Source organism: Rhinoraja longicauda, chromosome 3 (genome assembly GCF_053455715.1).
Source record: "Rhinoraja longicauda isolate Sanriku21f chromosome 3, sRhiLon1.1, whole genome shotgun sequence".
In the NCBI taxonomy this organism is placed as follows: domain Eukaryota; kingdom Metazoa; phylum Chordata; class Chondrichthyes; order Rajiformes; family Arhynchobatidae; genus Rhinoraja; species Rhinoraja longicauda.
In genome coordinates this window covers 27,518,720-27,536,210 of record NC_135955.1, presented here as the reverse complement: position 1 = coordinate 27,536,210, position 17,491 = coordinate 27,518,720, and the positions used below count along the sequence as shown (strand labels likewise).

General features: G+C 41.9%; 1 protein-coding gene across 2 annotated transcripts in view; it reads right to left on the bottom strand.

Moving 5' to 3' along the window:
• LOC144590621 (antiviral innate immune response receptor RIG-I-like) overlaps nt 1-15,548 on the bottom strand; it is a 59,921-nt gene extending 44,373 nt beyond the window's left edge. Inside the window, exons 1-2 of one of the 2 annotated variants that reach the window (XM_078395118.1) lie at nt 15,322-15,548; nt 4,949-9,852 (exon numbers count right to left, since the gene is read on the bottom strand). In XM_078395118.1, the coding sequence (XP_078251244.1) occupies nt 6,709-9,849 (3,141 nt within the window). In that variant the 5' untranslated portion in view covers nt 9,850-9,852; nt 15,322-15,548 and the 3' untranslated portion in view covers nt 4,949-6,708. Of the gene's footprint in view, nt 1-4,948; nt 9,853-15,321 lie in introns of those variants that run through there. The other variant, XM_078395119.1, reaches the window with a different exon arrangement.
• Nucleotides 15,549-17,491: the final 1,943 nt, after the last annotated feature.

The following is a 17,491-nucleotide window of genomic DNA, read 5'->3' as shown; positions in this document are numbered from 1 at the left end:
ATGTAAAGGACTAGGTGAAAAAAATGTAATTGGATCAAAAGGGGGAAGGAAAGCTTTGTTTAAATAAAGGTATATAAGGTAATGCCTGAAGAAGAGAGAAGTGACTCTTTGCGGTGTTACCTGGTCTGCGTCCGGGTAACTGATGTAGACTCTTGCTCAAATAAAACGTACGTTTTTGATAACCCAGTGGTCTGGTCGATTATTGTCGCAACAACCGATGAAAAAGGCTTGAATCCTCATAGGTGCAGGAGTAGGCCATTCAGCCCTTCGAGCCAGCACCAACATTCAATGTGGTAATGGCTGATCATTCTCAATCAGTACTCCGTTCCTGCCGTCTCCTCATACCCCCTTACTCTGCTATCCTTAAGAGCTCTATCATGCTCTCTCTTGAATGCATTCAGAGAATTGGCCTCCACTGCCTTCTGAGGCAGAGAATTCCACAGATTTACAACTCTCTGACTGAAAAAGTTTTTCCTCATCTCCTTTTACAATGGCCTACCCCTTATTCTTAAACTGTGGTGCCTGGTTCTGGACTCCCCCAACATTGGGACGTTGCCGAGGCAGGTACTATAACGATACTTAAAAGACATTTGTACAGTTACATGGATAGGAAAGGTTTTGAGGGATCTGGGCCAAACACAGGCAGGTGAGACCAGCACAGAAGGGGCATTTTTATTGAAATGGACCAGTAGGGCCAACGGGGCTTGTTTTCACTCTGTATGACTTTAAGCTTATTTATCAAAACATTTGGAAAAAAAAGCAATTGAAAGATGCCATGAGAACAAAGCAAAATGTTCTAATTACACTGATGCCTATTATCTCCCTTGAAGCCGGTACACAAGCAAATTTACAGAATAGAGTTAGGATAAGGTATCAACCGGTAATTCAATATATATATTTTTCCTTTTTCATGTAGTATTGAACATTATGAAATTCCAATGAATCAAATTATTTTTCAAAAGAAATGAGCAGAGTGCAAACAGAGCCACAGATAGAGTAAACCTTCAAACCCTCAGTAATACAGCAGCAATGAATATATCATTCTGGTAGTTACTTGGGTGTTTTGAGAATGGAAATACATCCAATCATTAGTGTTGATGGCTGGTGGTTTTGATGCTGAAACAATTCTTATTTGGAGTGCATGAAACTCCATCTTTATCCAAATACTCCACTTCCTCTAATGACGCCACACCCTTACCCTCACGAATCCCAACATCGCAGACAGGAGGTTCACCTATGAAATTGCACTGAAGTGTGAACCAGGATTACATTTTCAATACCATGTAGCTGGGTTCAAATCTTATAGGCGAGAGGCAACGCATAGTGACATTGAGCTAAATCTAGCACACAGAGGGCAAGTGAATTGAGGCTCGAATACTGCAACCTTATCCCCTGGCCAAACTCACTATTAGCCTGCCGCTTCACAAGAGCAGGAATCACCACTGGACATCATTACCAGTTGTTGGCAATGAAATGATCATGAGAAGGACTGATATGCCATTCATATCAGTGACAAGTAGCATTATTTGACAATAACCTCTTCTATAACTTGCATGAGAGATCAGTGATCACAGTTAAATATGAAACGTTACTGTTTACAGCTAATCATGCTGCAACAGATGGACTTTGATGCGTTGGATGACATTTTAATTGTCTGCAGTTTGCTCAATATCTTTGAACTTAATGCCATTTTCATAATAAATACCAAGTGTCAACCACAAAACATTCTTCATACGACTGGCATACTTTTCACCTTGGTACATCTATACTATCATCTTTATCTTTGTTAGAAAAGCATTGAATAGTAATCATTTTGGATAAAGTACATCATTTGAAAAGGAAGTGAAGCAGTCTGAGAATTTCATTTATTTTACTATGTTTATATTTCTTCTATTGAACTAGCTTCAAACTCCCCAAAGTAAACCCTTCTCTTCTCCAGGAGCATTTTATCATAATTTCCAGCTTCCCGGCCCGATTGAGTTGGCCGCTAAACAAGCTCTCGTCTCTTTTTACTATCCCTTTGTTGTTTAAATAGCCAGATAATTTTTTTGATTACATTTTATGTTGTTGCCAGTTTCCTTTCTCAAACCTTCTTCACCAACATTTCCTCTTTAGTAACCTTAACACTTTTGTAAATCAATCTGGATCTCACTTGTATTATCAGCATGACATTTGGCCACTCCTGCTCTCTATCTTGTGATCATCCAAGAATGCTAAGCTTTAATTTCCTTATCTTCCTCCTTCCTAGGGATATCCCTAGGGATATCCCTAGATTGCAGCTGCAAAAGCTCCTCAAATGCCTTTTAAAGTAGTTTGACCTGCTGATCTTCATTTCCAGGCCAGACCTGTTTTCATTACATTGAAAACTTTCTTAGAAGATTGAGATTCGGTATGTCAACGAATACTCTCTTGAACATCTACAGGTGTAGAGAGCATATTGACTGGTTGCATCAGTCTGGTTTGGCAACTCGAACGTTCAGGAATGAACAGTCCATCACGGGTACTGACTTATCATCAAAGGGATTTACAAAAGTCGCTGCATCGAAATGGCAGCCAGCATCTTTGGGGACCCCACACCACCCTGGCCACACTCTCATTTCACTCCTGCCATTGGAAGGTGGTGCAGAAAAATGCAACATCCAGGTTCAGGAGCAACTTCTTCCTTACAACCATCAGCCCATTAAACACAACTTCCAAATAGGCTCCGAATTATGTAGACTTGGGACATTATTTTTGACTTTGCAACTACTATGGCCTATTTATTTATCTGTTTTTTAAATATATACTGAACATTGTTTTGTTGTTTATTATGGGTTTTACAGAGTAATATGTTTATACATCTGTTGTGCTGCTGCAAGTAAGAATTTCATTGTTCTGTTTCGGGACATATGACAATAAAACACTCCTGACTTTTGAAATTGTCCTCCTCCAATTGGGGTGAGAGTGGTCCATATTATTTCCCCATAACTTTACATTATGCCACTATGCTGCTTCCATATGCTGGAATAGCATAGTTGAAAGGTCTCTCAGATGCATCTGATCCATTTCCCAAACTTCTGCCTTCAGCCCTTTTCCTTCCACCTGGAGCAAGGACAGGGTTCTACTCATCCTCGTGTTTCACTCCATGTTCAGTGGATCAATCTCCATCAGGGAAGTAATTTCACTGATATTTGCAACATTGATCTCACTTCATTCACCAGAACCATGCCCAACAATGTCAACAACTGATTGAAACTTCTCCTGAAGCCTCTTGAATTGCCTACAATCCCACTCCCCTGATGGTGATTTTGCCCCTTATAATTACCTCTGTCCAAGTCAGGATAATTTGAGTTCCCCATTGTCCTTCTAAGGCTCTCTCGTCCATGCCCTTTGCACTCTGTAATTTCCCTGAAATTTTACTACTGTCACCTCTCCTTATTCCTACACATATACACCATAAAACAAAGCCCAGACCAATTTATTTAGAAATTGGTTTCCTCTGTTCACTATTTCTCAATCATTTGATTTTCTCTCTTCTGAATCATCATTATTCTGCCAAACCTTTCTCCAACAGTGCCGGCAAAACGACCCAAAAGAAAAATGGCTCATGCCATTTCCATTCTCAACCTCCTTCACCTCGAAAGAATTAACTTTGATCCTTCCCCTCATTAACCTATACCTCCATCTCAGGATAAAGGTAACTACACCTCCTCCCATCCTGATTCCTTTAAGGATTCCATTCCAATCTCCCAATTCCTCCTCCGGCTCAGTTGTATGTGTACTGACATTTTCCACATCACTGCTTCCTGGATAGCATTCCTTTTCCTCCAGCATAGTTGAAAGGCCTCACGTGAAGCTGTTCCATTTCCCAAACTTCTGCATTTATCAGTTTTCCAACCACCTGGGGCAAGGATAGGATTCTCCTTGTCCTCTCCTTCTACTTCACCAGGGTCCATATTCAATGGATCACCCTCCATAATTGCCATCACCTTCAGTGCAATGACACTACCAGAAACATCTTTCCCTTTTCAGTATTGTTCTCTCTTTTTTCCGCTTCTACTCTTGCATCTCCAACACCCATTCTCATTTTCATAGAAAATTCCTAAGAAACCACAGGGGATACAACTGCTGCCCTTTTACTTCTTACCATCCCAAAAACCCAAACATCCCTTTCAGGAAAAGCAAAGTTCACTCCTACTTGGTGCATTTGATGCTCACCTTTACACTGGAGAAATCAAAGAGAGATGGTGTGACTGTTTTGCAAAACATCTCCATTCAGTTTACAAAAATGATCCCAAGTTTTAAGTTACCTTACTAAATCTCGATCTGACACACACTCAGAGCTCAGTGCCTTTGGCCTTTTATACTGTTCGAACAAAGCTCAAGGAACATCTTCTGGCAAGGTGCTTACATCCCGGCTAAGATATTAACATTGAATTAAATGATTGCAGATAATTAGCCTTTCTGCATTTGTGTAAGAAATAGCTGCTTCTAATGAAGGGCAAGATGATTCTTCTATCACCAAAGATGGTGCGTGAACTGCTGAGTATTTATCGTATTGACATTTATGTGTCCCTTCTTACACATTAAATGACTCCTTCTAAACACACAAGCTGTGATTGATAAGTCTTTACCACTCTCTATTCACCAGCACTTCCACCATTTCCGTCATTAAATTTAGCTTGCTCTCCTCCCTATATAGGCATTGACACTGGGTTAAGAAAGTCTGAAAGGTCTCGACCCGAAATGTCACCCATTCCATCTCTCCAGAGATGCTGCCTGTCCCGCTGTGTTTACCTAGGCATTGACACTGTTGTCTCCATTACTTCTTATCTGTAACAGAACACTTTTCTTATTTCTGATGAGATCGGAGAGGTTTCTCTCTGCACTGACTTACTGAATAGTTCCAGCTTGTTTAAAAAAAAACAGATTTCAAGCATCTGCAGTCTTGTGATTTTGAATCCTTCAATATTATGTTAATAGTAATTTAAAGTTTTACACTTCTATTATAAATAACCCATCATGATTAGTTTACAATGGAATTAAACAGAAGGCAAAGCAAAACATGCATTTTTATAGTACCATTCATAACCTTGGGAACTGCTTGAGAGTACCTTTGCAGTGAAGTCACTGTTACAATACAGTTCATAAATGCAATTATAAGTAAATTTATACCACATTCATCATTGATTATGTTTAACCAAGTTCCTAGCAGGTTTGCCTAAGAAGCCGTTTCTCCTGCAATCTTCAAGACATTACAAGACGCGTCTTAAAAATTACAGGTATCTCACACATAAATCATTCTATTCTTTAATTCAAAATCTACGTACTACCATCACAATAATCTTTTGTGGACTGCTGGAATTTTTAAGAAAGATGACAGAAGTCTACGCCTAGTTGGGAAGCTAATGAAAATACTAGTTCCATGCCCAGTTCTGGGCACCACACTTTAGAAAATCTGAAGGCTTTGGAGTAGGTGAAGACAAAAATTGTTCCTTGAATGGGGAATTTTAATTATGCAGATTGCTTGGAAAGTCAGGGGATGCTCTCCTTGGAAAAAAGGAAGCTGAAGTCTTGGAAAGGAGTTTAAATCATGAGCAGTAGAGAAAGAGTAGATAGAGAGGAACTGTTCCCATTGGCACATCATCACCATCACCATCACCATAGGATACTGAACACACAGACACACAGTTGATTTGCAAAATAACATAATGCAACATGAAGATTACTTCTTTTATGCACTGCAATCCGTTGGGATCTGGAATGCACTGTCAGGAAGTTAATGAAAGCAGGTTCAACCGCAGAATTCAAAAGGGACCTGGATAATTATCTAAAAGAATTTGCTAGCTACTGGAAAATAGGAGAGGAATGTGACTGGATGGATAGAATGGATACAGACCTGACAGGCCAAATGGCCTCCTTCTATGCTGCCACCAGAAACCAGCCTGTCTGGGCACTGAATTGTTATCATGTTGATTTGTTATTACTGGGAAAGCCTGATTGACACTGGGCCTTCAGAACTGGCTCATGATCCAATAGTTACTGTCGTCAATGGAGGTTGCAGGGGTTCCACATCTCTTCAAAGCATCTCTCATGGTGACTTGCATAAATTTCAGAACATTTATCAAAACTATTCTTGTAAAATGATTTTTAAAAACTTTATTGCGCCAACAGCCAATTTGATTATTCTACACAGTTGGCAACTATCTTAGAACATTCAAGAATGATTATTTACAAAAGTGCAAGTGCCATTAATCTCTCCGAATCCTCCTGCCAGCATATGCTTGATGACTGAGAGTTTGGAGCAATTAAAGGACCAGCTTGTGTTATATACTTTTGGCAATGATAAAATCAAGATGAAAAAGATAACACATAAATAAATAAATCCACGCAACTTCTTGCCAGACTGCGACAGTCCAACCTTAATATACAATAGATAAAAAAATTCCAATGTACAGAGACACCATTCACCTTCCTGGTCACAGTAAAGCATAATCCTCATGCAAAACTGATCAGCACAGTATTAGCAGTCATGTCACAGGAATTCTTTGTTTATTTTTTTTTTAAACAAATCTGTACATCTGATGCTAGCTTGATGACCACACTTAGAAATCCTCTTGATATTACAGTACAAATGTAATAAAATTCCCTGGAGTGGAAGTGGGGTTGGAAAGGGTTGGTGGGAGGAGCGATTACCAAATTCAAATCAGTTCTCTCAGGAAACTATTTCTATGCATTTTTCATTGAATTATTAAATAGGTTGGTGCCATTAAAGAACCTCTTTGGGATTTTCAGTATCAAAGATGGCCTGTCTGAAGTGCTTTTGGGAAGAGTTGGCCTTGGTGAAGGACAATGTTGTCTGCTGCTTTGCTCTTCCCGATGATCCCGATGATCCCGATGATCGCCTGCATTGGTCACTGGATTTCCACCTTCTGGTTTAACACAAGTCTGTCCGTTTGGATTTGGAGGAGAAAGATCCGAATCAGTGGGCAGCCCACACACATCTAACGACTCTGTGCTGGTGTTCCTGAATAAAGTATTGGCTGTTGCACTGGAGAGATCCTGGGCAGCCTGAGTCTGCATGATGTGTTGTTCAACAAGATCAAAACTGCTATTCTTAAGATGGTTAGCTTTTTTGCTTACAGTGCTGTTATCACTATCCATGCTTGCAACAGTCACCTCATCGGTATCGCTTTCAATAGTTATGACAATTGGTGACTGATTTGAGCAATCTGTCCTTTCGCTGCTTTTCTCCTTCCTCTGCTTCTTGTGTTTCTTCTTTCGCTTGTGATGCCGGCTTGCCTCTGTTGCCTTTCCTTCATACACTATTTCTACACTGGAACTCCTCCGCTTCTCTCTGTGCCTTTTCGACTTGGGCTCACTGCCTATCGTGCTCTCAGCCACCACAGAACCACTCTTCGAGTAACTGCTGCATTGTGAATGAGGCCTGGGAGAGCTTCCCTCCCTCCTGGGCAAAGTGTGAATCTCTGATGCAATCTGTAAATTTGCACTTTTGTCTTCTTTGCTGGATGAACTTTCCAAATAATGAGTTTTATACTTTCTTTTGCCCCCAGGTTTCTCTTGCCTCAACTTATCAGTGCGCCCAGATGTAGTTCTAGATCTGGTACTCGATGGACTTCTTGAATGATAATTTCTGTACTGATAATAAACGTCTTCCCTGTGACTACACGGGCTTCTTAAACTTGTACTTTCAGAACTAGACCGTATTCTATAATCAGAACAAGGTGATGTTCTCCTATGGTGAGTTCTGGTTCTGACTAATGAATCATGACCATTGTGTGCTCTACTATGGTAACTGTATCTTTCCCACTGATATGAGAACCCCCTGTCTCTTTCCTGGTATTCCCTCATATAACTGTATGTCCTCTCCCTGCTTCTGGTCCTTCTCCTGTCTCTCACTAAAGCATAGCCTCTGCTCCAAGAGCGTGATCTAGGTCGGCGCCTGTGAACCACGTTGTCACTGTTCTGGGACCCTGTTCGACTTCTTGTACATGACGCCCTCTCTCGGTTCCGTGACCTCTTTCTGTTATGTGTTTGATAGCCACAGGTTTCTCGGCTGGCTGACCTCGCTCTACCTCCCAAAGAATAATGGTCTCTCCTGGTCCTTTGGCTCCAGTCCTTGGCTCGATGCTCATTTCTATTGTACGAGTAAGACACCATAGTTCTATCTGCGATGCCTGATCGCTGGTGCCTCTGAAGATCATGTTTGTCTCTGCTTTGCGATCGGTACCTGGATCGATCCTTGGAACGACTTCTAACCCTGTTTAATTCCCTTGCCTTGTGTCTACCCGAAGACGAGGTGCTGCCTCCAGAATGGGAACTTTTTTTTCGATGCTTCTCTCTCTTTGATTTCTTCCTCTTCTTCCGTTTTGATTTCTTCCTTTTCCACCGATCCCTGGAGACAGTGGATCTGGTTGAGGATGACCTGGTTGACAAGCAGTAACTACTAGCACTGATGCTGTGGAAACGTGTATGCATGGGCTGCCCAACAACCTCTGTGTTCGCGACATGTGTGGAAACCTCGGAGTCTGAACTCAGTTCAATCAACTCAGGAGTCCTCTCAGCTAAAGGTTTCACATAACCCACGATTAAGCAATCATCTACCGATCGGATTGAGTTGTCCTCCTTTGTTGCAGGATCAGCCTTTATTGGCACCACTGGCAATGATGATTCAAGTTGCGATGAAACCTCTTCAGAAACAACAGAGGCTTCATCAGGTGAGGAATTTCCTGCCTCCAAGGTCTCCGTGACTGAGTAGGAAGGGCCAGGCGTTTCATCATCCCATGTTGCCTGACTTAGGCTAAGTGCCAGCTCTGAGGGGTTAGGAGTTGGTCTGTCTCCCTGCCGAGGATTAGCAACGTCAGGTGAGATTGCAATGACAGACAAATCGGAGTCACTTTCGTCCTCGTAGGATGGCGCTGGACAGTCATAGTTGGCTCGCTGGTCATACGATTCCATGTTAAATGGAGCCCTCGCGAAACTGATAAACTCATGCAAAAAGTGGTTGGTGCGACTAAGCAGGAAGGGTCTCAACTCCTCTTGGAATGCCTCCCCTTCCATGTCATACCGGATAATATTGGACATGATGATGTGTTGGACAATGTTGACAATAGAACCATGGGAGCCGAACAAGACGCAGAGCTCCCGCTTTAGCCATGGTATCAGGCGATGGAGGCACGCAGTGTTGCGGCGGAAGAACTCAGCAGAGACATCACGGTAACGACCGCCATCTTGTACATTCCTGACCCTCACGCCTGACCGGTACAATTCTCGCCTGAAGCTGACCATTTCCTGTTCTTGGATTTGGCGAGTGGATGCACCTTGGGACTGTGCCCTCCTGCGGGCGCTCAGCCGAGTCATCATGCGGCGCAAGCTGCGGCCCTGTTGTGCCCGGGGCTGTCGCCCCAGACCCTCAAACACCACTCCATTGTCAGGCAACTGGGAAATAACTGGGGAGCTCCGTGGCTGGTGGGCCATGCGGCGATCTCGAGTTAGTGTTGTGCGATACCGAAATCGCTGGCCGCCTGGACTGCCAAAGGAGCCATTCTCTGTTGCCTTCAGGACATACTCTTGGAAATCATTTTCAGTTCGTACACTGTGGAAAATGGAGCTGAAAGGCTGTTTACACAGAGGGCATTCTGCTTTGTTGCGGGACCATTCCTGAATGCACCGAAAGCAAAATTTGTGGAAGCACCGATCGATGTAAGACATGTTGTCAAATCTGTCCAGACAGATGGGACACTTTGCATCAGGCGATACATCGGCTCGCACTCCATGCTGAATTTTGCTGGTTTCAGGTTCTGGAGAAAATTGGTTTTCTGCATCCAAATCCTCTGTGGTTGACGCCATAATCTGAAAATAAAAAGTAAAAACTCCAATGAAGTTCTAAACAATATAAAGTTGTGAAAGTCACCATGTCTTCGCTCATAAAATCAAATGAATCTACCTGGGTACAGAACAACCAGCTCAAATATCCAGCCTTTAGTATTCCATTGCCAAGAGGCTAATGAGGACCAGGTATACCTTGCTTTTCAATGTACCCTACTCCAGGATCCAAGGCATGCTTATGACAACAGCTTAATATGTTCCAAACTATAAACGCAAACACGAGTACAATCTCTTTTCCACTTTGACTGTTTTTTAAAACTAGAAATCAACAAGAGTTTATCTTAAAGTACAGCAATTCCTGATAACTTTTGGTTTCCCAATAGTTAGTTATGACTTTGTCTCAATCTCACAAAAGATTTTAGAGCTGGTGTGTAGAGGTGGAAAGAAGTCTAAAAGGAGGTGGAAAGGTGGAAAGATCACTGAAGAAGGGTCTTGACCCGAAACGTCACCCATTCCTTTTCTCCAGAGATGCTGCCTGCCCCGCTGAGTTACTCCAGCATTTTGTGTCTACCGATGGAAAGGAGTGTAGTTTATTCTCATTCTTTAACTTGCAGACTGAGGAATTTCCTCCTAAGGTGATTGAAATTTTTGCTGTCACTGCTTCTTTCTTTGCCTCCTCCCCTCTCTGAAGATTGGGGAGTGGCAGTTCAACTATTTGTTCCATAACAGCGAACGAGGCTGACATTTAGATCTCAATTGAGGATGCATTCCAGACCATCAAATCCATCTCATTCCCCGGTAGGACCTGAAATTGAGTCTGACCGTTAGTAACCTTAACTGGGGATGAACTTTCAACCATATGTTTACATCAACACCAAGACTCCCTATTTTATCACTGCAAAATGATTTTGCTTCTGCTTCCGTTGAATTGATAATGAAATCCTCACCCACAACTTTCGACTGACTATTTCAATGCACCAGCATTCTTAGTTCTACTTCTGTAAGGAATTAAGAACAAACTTGCTCATCAAGAGAGTAGTGAGAATGTAGAATTTTCTACGACATGGATAAATTAAGATAAATAATGAAACAACAGATAGAGGTGTGAATAAACAAAATGCTGCTGGGATGAAATGCAAAATTGTGGAAGGAGGTTTGTCGAGAGCAGAAACATTGACATGCATTAGTTGGGCTGCATAGCATGTAAATCTGATAGAACTCCATGTTATAGCTGAAATAATCAAGGGTAGAAATAAACTGACCTAAAAACAATACCACTTGAAATGGGAAAGAGTGTGTTCATTATAGGTTTTGATGGTTGGGTCATTGAATATAATATAGCTATTTTGACACACTATAATCTGCTGCCCAGTTTCTCTGATCAGACATACCAGCTTGTCCTTCGGATTTCCCCCCTCCCGTCCCTACCCTTCAATGATAAATTATTACCTGTCCCCCTTTCAGTTGATACTACATTCAGGGTGTGCAGCTCTTTGGGAGAATGCAGTATGTACAGCCATATGTGAATTACACCAAGTCCAATTTCACTCTTGCAGGGTGGAATACCAATCATTTCTGACTATATGGAAAACACATCTTATGAACTCAACATTTATTGCTGATACTTTCTGATACTGAGGATCATTACAAACTTTAGAACCATTTTAAAATATAAGCAAATTGAATGAAAATAAAAATTAATTCCATTTTGTTGCAACAGATTGTACTAAATGTATAGATTGTACAAGAACGGAGATGAGAAAAAACTTTTTCACTCAGAGAGTTGAAAATCTGTGGAATTCTCTGCCTTAGAAGGCAGTGGAGGCCAATTCACTGGATGCTTGCAAGTGAGAGTTAGATAGAGTTCTTAATGATAGCGGAGTCAGGGGGTATGGGGAGAGGGCAGGAACGGGGTACTGATTGTGGATGATCAGCCATGATCACATTGAATGGCGGTGCTGACTTGAAGGGCCGAATGGCCTACTCCTGCACCTATTGTCAATAAATGTTGCTTCCAATACAATCAAGGTTTCCAAGCATTCAGTCTTCTGGAATAAAGCAAACTTAATGAACCATGGCAACAAATTGCAGGAGGACATTAAATGTTGGCTTTACCAATAACAACCACAAATCATGCATTAATGAAAAAGCCGTCCGGTTACCTTGATGGGTTATTACACTCCCAGCAGCCATAAAAGACCCCACAGCATTAATTTAAAATTTTAAAAAAACAGCTGAGTTCTCTCCGCTGTCTTGGGCAACTTTAACCTACAATTAACATTGCTAAACAAAAAAATGATCTGCTCGTTATCATAATACTGCTTGTGGAAGCTGGCTAAGTGGAGTAAGTTGCCATGTTTCCTGTGTTACATTGACCAAATCTGAGCAAGTATCTAGTTAGCTGTGGAGAACCGTGGCACTATAAAAACCATATAACCATATAACAATTACAGCACGGAAACAGGCCCGTTCGGCCCTACCAGTCCACGCCGACCACTTTCTCTGACCTAGTCTCATCTACCTGCTCTCAGACCTTAACCCTCCAATCCCCTCCCATCCATATACCTATCCAATTTACTCTTAAATAATAAAATCGAGCCAGCCTCCACCACTTCCACCAGAAGTTCATTCCACACAGCAACCACCCTCTGAGTAAAGAAGTTACCCCTCATGTTACCCCTAAACTTTTGTCCCTTAATTCTGAAGTTATGTCCCCTTGTTGGAATCTTCCCCACTCTCAAAGGGAAAAGCCTACCCACGTCAACTCTGTCCGTCCCTCTTAAAATTTAAAAAACCTCTATCAAGTCCCCCCTCAATCTACGCTCCAAAGAATAAAGACCCAACCTATTCAACCTCTCTCTGTAGCTTAAGTGCTGAAACCCAGGCTACATTCTAGTAAATCTCCTCTGTACCCTCTCCATTTTGTCGACATCCTTCCTATAATTTGGCGACCAGAACTGCACACCATACTCCAGATTCGGCCTCACCAATGCCCTGTACAATTTCAACATTACATCCCAACTTCTACATTCGATGCTCTGATTTATAAAGGCAAGCATACCAAACGCCTTCTTCACCACCCTATCCACATGAGATTCCACATTCAGGGAACAATGCAGTTATTCCCAGATCCCTCTGTTCCACTGCATTCCTCAATTCCCTACCATTTACCCTGTATGTCCTATTTTGATTTGTCCTACCAAAATGCAGCACCTCACACTTATCAGCATTAAACTCCATCTGCCATCTTTCAGCCCACCCTTCCAAAAGGCCCAAGTCTGTCTGTAGACTTTGAAAATCTACTTCATTATTAACTACACCACCTATCTTAGTATCATATCATATCATATCATATATATACAGCCGGAAACAGGCCTTTTCGGCCCTCCAAGTCCGTGCCGCCCAGTGATCCCCGTACATTAACACTATCCTACACCCACTAGGGACAATTTTTACATTTACCCAGCCAATTAACCTACATACCTGTACGTCTTTGGAGTCTGCATACTTACTAATCCAATTTGCCACACCATCATCCAGATCATTAATGTAAATGACAAACAACAGTGGACTCAACACAGATCCTTGGGGCACTCCACTAGACACTGGCCTCCAACCTGACATACAGTTGTCAACCATTACCCTCTGGTATCTCCCATTCAGCCATTGTTGAATCCATCTTGCAACCTCAGTATTAATACCCAATGATTTAACCTTCTTAATCAACCTTCCATGTGGAATCTTGTCAAATGCCTTACTGAAGTCCATATAGACAACATCCACAGCCTTGCCCTTATCAATTTCCCTGGTAACCTCTTCAAAAAATTCAAGAAGATTAGTCAAACATGACCTTCCAGGCACAAATCCATGTTGACAGTTTCTAATCAGGCATTGTTTATCCATGTGATTATATATATTGTTCCCAAGTATCTTTTCCATTAATTTTCCCACCACAGACGTCAAACTAACAGGTCTATGTTCCACTCTTCTTTCTTACTTCCTCAATTAAGATCAAACTTTCAACATGATACATGGATGGAACAAATAGCTGAACTGCCTCTCTACATTCAGAGGATGGGAGGCAAAGAAAGAAGCGACAACACACACGTTCCAATTACCTTCTTGATTAAGAGGAAATACCGTATGACTTACCATATAACCGCCATTCATTCCTCAGCCTATGTAAGTTAAAGAATGCAAATAGACTACACCCCTTACATCTCTGCACACTTCTACGCAAACTTATGCCCATCAGTTTTACATAACGCTAACATAATAACCTGACGTCTTTGTTCATCATTTGTTGTCAAATAGGTCATGTCGCCTACAGCATATTCCAATCACCTTCTTCAGTAGGAGGAAATTCCTTGCAGCTTTATTACTAAGATTTCTCAATCTAAGCAAGTCATAGAATGTGAATAAACAGCACTTCTTTCTATCCCTATACACCACTCTTATGCCCATCAGTTTTATAAAACACTCACACAGTAACCATTAGTAAATAATCAAATTAGCTCAAGGACACGTGCCAGTGCAAATGTCAGTATGCTAGATTTAAAAATCAGATCTTTTAGACAGTCCAGCTCCTATATCAGCAACTGATCAATATATCTGACAACATGACCATTACAAAATGTTTTTCATACAGAAAACATGCTCAAGTAAGCAAGTCTAACTGTGAAGGAATAACCACATTCAAGAGTGTTTAATCACCATATGCACTGGGAATGGAACAATGAATTTCTTAAGAAAGACAAAATGCAGGAATAATTCATTGGGTCAGGCTGCATTTCTGGAAAACATGGACAGGTGACCTTTTGGGATCAGGGCCCATCTTCAGACTGATTGCAGGGGGGAGGGGGAAGAAAGCTGGAAGAGGAGGGGCAGGACAAGGCAAAGCCTTCAACACAGATGAGATTTTTTGACAGGCAGGTTGTTTATTAGGAAATGAATTTCTTACTTGCTGCAGCTTGATAAACGTATTAACACAACAACACAAATATAAATATACAATAAACAACAATGCAATAAATGATCAGTTCTACCAGGCAAGCAATAAATTATCAGTTATACTAGATAACCCCATGGGGTATTAATAGGATTAACATCCAATAATCCAGAAAACGAGCCGGTTGCACACTACCAAAGACCCCAAAGTGCAGATTATTGGACACTGGGTTCTAACCTAATAACCATTGCATTTTATCTGTCTGCACTTGATCCATATTCTTCCATTTCCTTCATATTCCATGTGCCTGTCTAAACACCTCGCGGAAAGGTTGGATTTGATTTCAAGTTTTATATCATTCCCCTGTTTTGGTCTGCGAGAAAAAAAGCCTCTAATTCAACATCATTCTTTTGTATTTTAATATGTCAATGGCTTCACACATTTATCCAGACTGCAACATTTCCACTCCAGCCCTGATGACCATCTCGGTTCCCGGGGTCGGGCCTGTTCCTGGCCTGCGTCCCCCACACATCTCAGTCTCTTACCTGCAACAGTCGCTCCGTCCCCGATCACCCTCAGGTTCAAGTTAAATTCCTTTAATTTTATTATCTAAATGTTAAAGCATTCCCCTCCACCTCCCCTTGGATCCGTTCGCCAACATTTGCACTGGCATTCCCGCCCCGGTGCCTGCCTGCCCGCCCGCCCGGGGACAGGCCTGTGCAGCCGCCGCCTATGAGGCTGTTGCACCATCACACAAGCTGGCTGCGTGACGGGGCCGCCGGGACGCTGGAGGACCAGCTCGCCGCGCTGCCTGCCGGGACCCTGGAGGACCAGCGCTGCTGGGCCCGGCGAGATCAGAGGGTAACCATGGTTACCGCCGCTCCCCGGTGCTCACCCAACGTTGGCGGCTGGGGCTCGCCGACAGTGTAGGCAAACTCAAAGCTCACGGATCTTTATTTTGTAAAGAAGAGGAGCTTCAAATTGGCAGAGTGAAGGTACTCTCGGGCTATCATGGTTCGTGTGAGTAAGCGAACTCTCGACTGGATTTATTCTTTTGTAAGTATGTAGTGAACAACAGTCAGTAGGGCAGATCGGGCCTATACTTTAGAGAATAAGAGGGGATCTCGTTATAAATACACACTATTCTTCCGGGGTTTGCCAAGATAGAGGCTGGGTCAATGTCTAGTGTCTAGAATCAGGAGGCTACATCTTCAACATGAGCGGTCACTTATTTAAGACAGAGATTAGAAATGTATTCATCCTCATCGCAGTGAATCTTTGGAATCCTCTACCAGAGAGCGACATCAAGACTCAGTTGCTTGAGTATATTCATGGCTGTATTTCTTCACAAAGTGCTGGAATAACTCAGCAGGTCAGGAAGCATCTCAGGAGAGAAGGAATGGGTGACGTTTCTGGTCGAGACCCTTCAGACCGGGTCTGAAGAAGGGTCTCGACCCGAAACGTCACCCATTCCTTCTCTCCCAGCATGCCTGACCTGCTGAGTTATTCACAAATACCTTCGATTTGTACGATCTTATATTCGTAAGATATTTCTTACGAATATATCTGTAAGAAAGATATAGTTTTCTTACACTATATTCATGACTGTGATCAGTGGATATTATAGGAAATGAGAAAAAAAGTTTATTATAGGAAACTATTGTAGTGGTCAAATATCATGTTCTCATTGAACAGTTTAGATGATACTTCTGAGTTACATAACCTTGCCAGGTAGTTTGAAAGTACAAACAGTGGTAATTTATTGCTTTTCTGTTTGGAAGTCCATGACCAATGGCATACCACAACAATCAATGCTGAGAATAGAAACAAGGGACTGCAGATGCTGGTTTACTCAAAAGGGTACAAACTGCTGGGAGTAACTCAGCAAGGTCAGGCAACATCTTTGTGTAAACCAATATCTGCAGTTCCTTGTTGTTACACTCCAGAGATGCTGCCTGAACCACTGAGCTACTCCAGCATTTTGTGTCATCAATGCTGGGACCCTAATTGTTTGTGAGAAATATTAAAGACTTCGAGTGTGAAGATATGAGGTGTGGTTAATGAGTTTGCATATGGCACAGATCGCAAAAGGATTGTCTTGAGTTACAGCGCGATATTGAATATCTGAGTTCTCCGGAGCAAAGGGGTAAGGAATTTAATCATAACAAATGTGAAGTCATGGAATTTGGAATTTCAAATAATGGTAGGAATTATATAATAAATGGTAAAGCCATCGCGAGTGTTGATGAACAGTGGGACTTTGCGTAGGAGTTCATAGATCCCCCAAAATGATACCACAGGTAGATAAGATGGTAAATGCATAATGGATACATGCGTTCATCAATCATGGGATAGAAAATAAGTGCAGGGATGTCATGTTACATCTTCTTAAAACATGATTGGTGTCTCCACCCAGATGTAGTTTCTCATAAAAGTAACCATTGCTTTCAGTTAATACTCACATTTCAGTCGGTTGTGCTTCTGTCTTGAGTCAGCGGGTTTGGGTGGAAGATCAGGTTCTACTCCAGAGACTAGTCACAAAAATCTGTCATGAGCACCAAAGCTGCTCATTTGGTTGTGAAAAGTTCCCATGACTGCATTTTTGAAGTGCAATCGGTTGTTTGAATGATCCCTCAATCACCAAGGTTAGAGAGACTGACTGCATTTGTGGAATTCTACTGAACCGCAATGGAAGCTGCATTAAAATGATTAGTT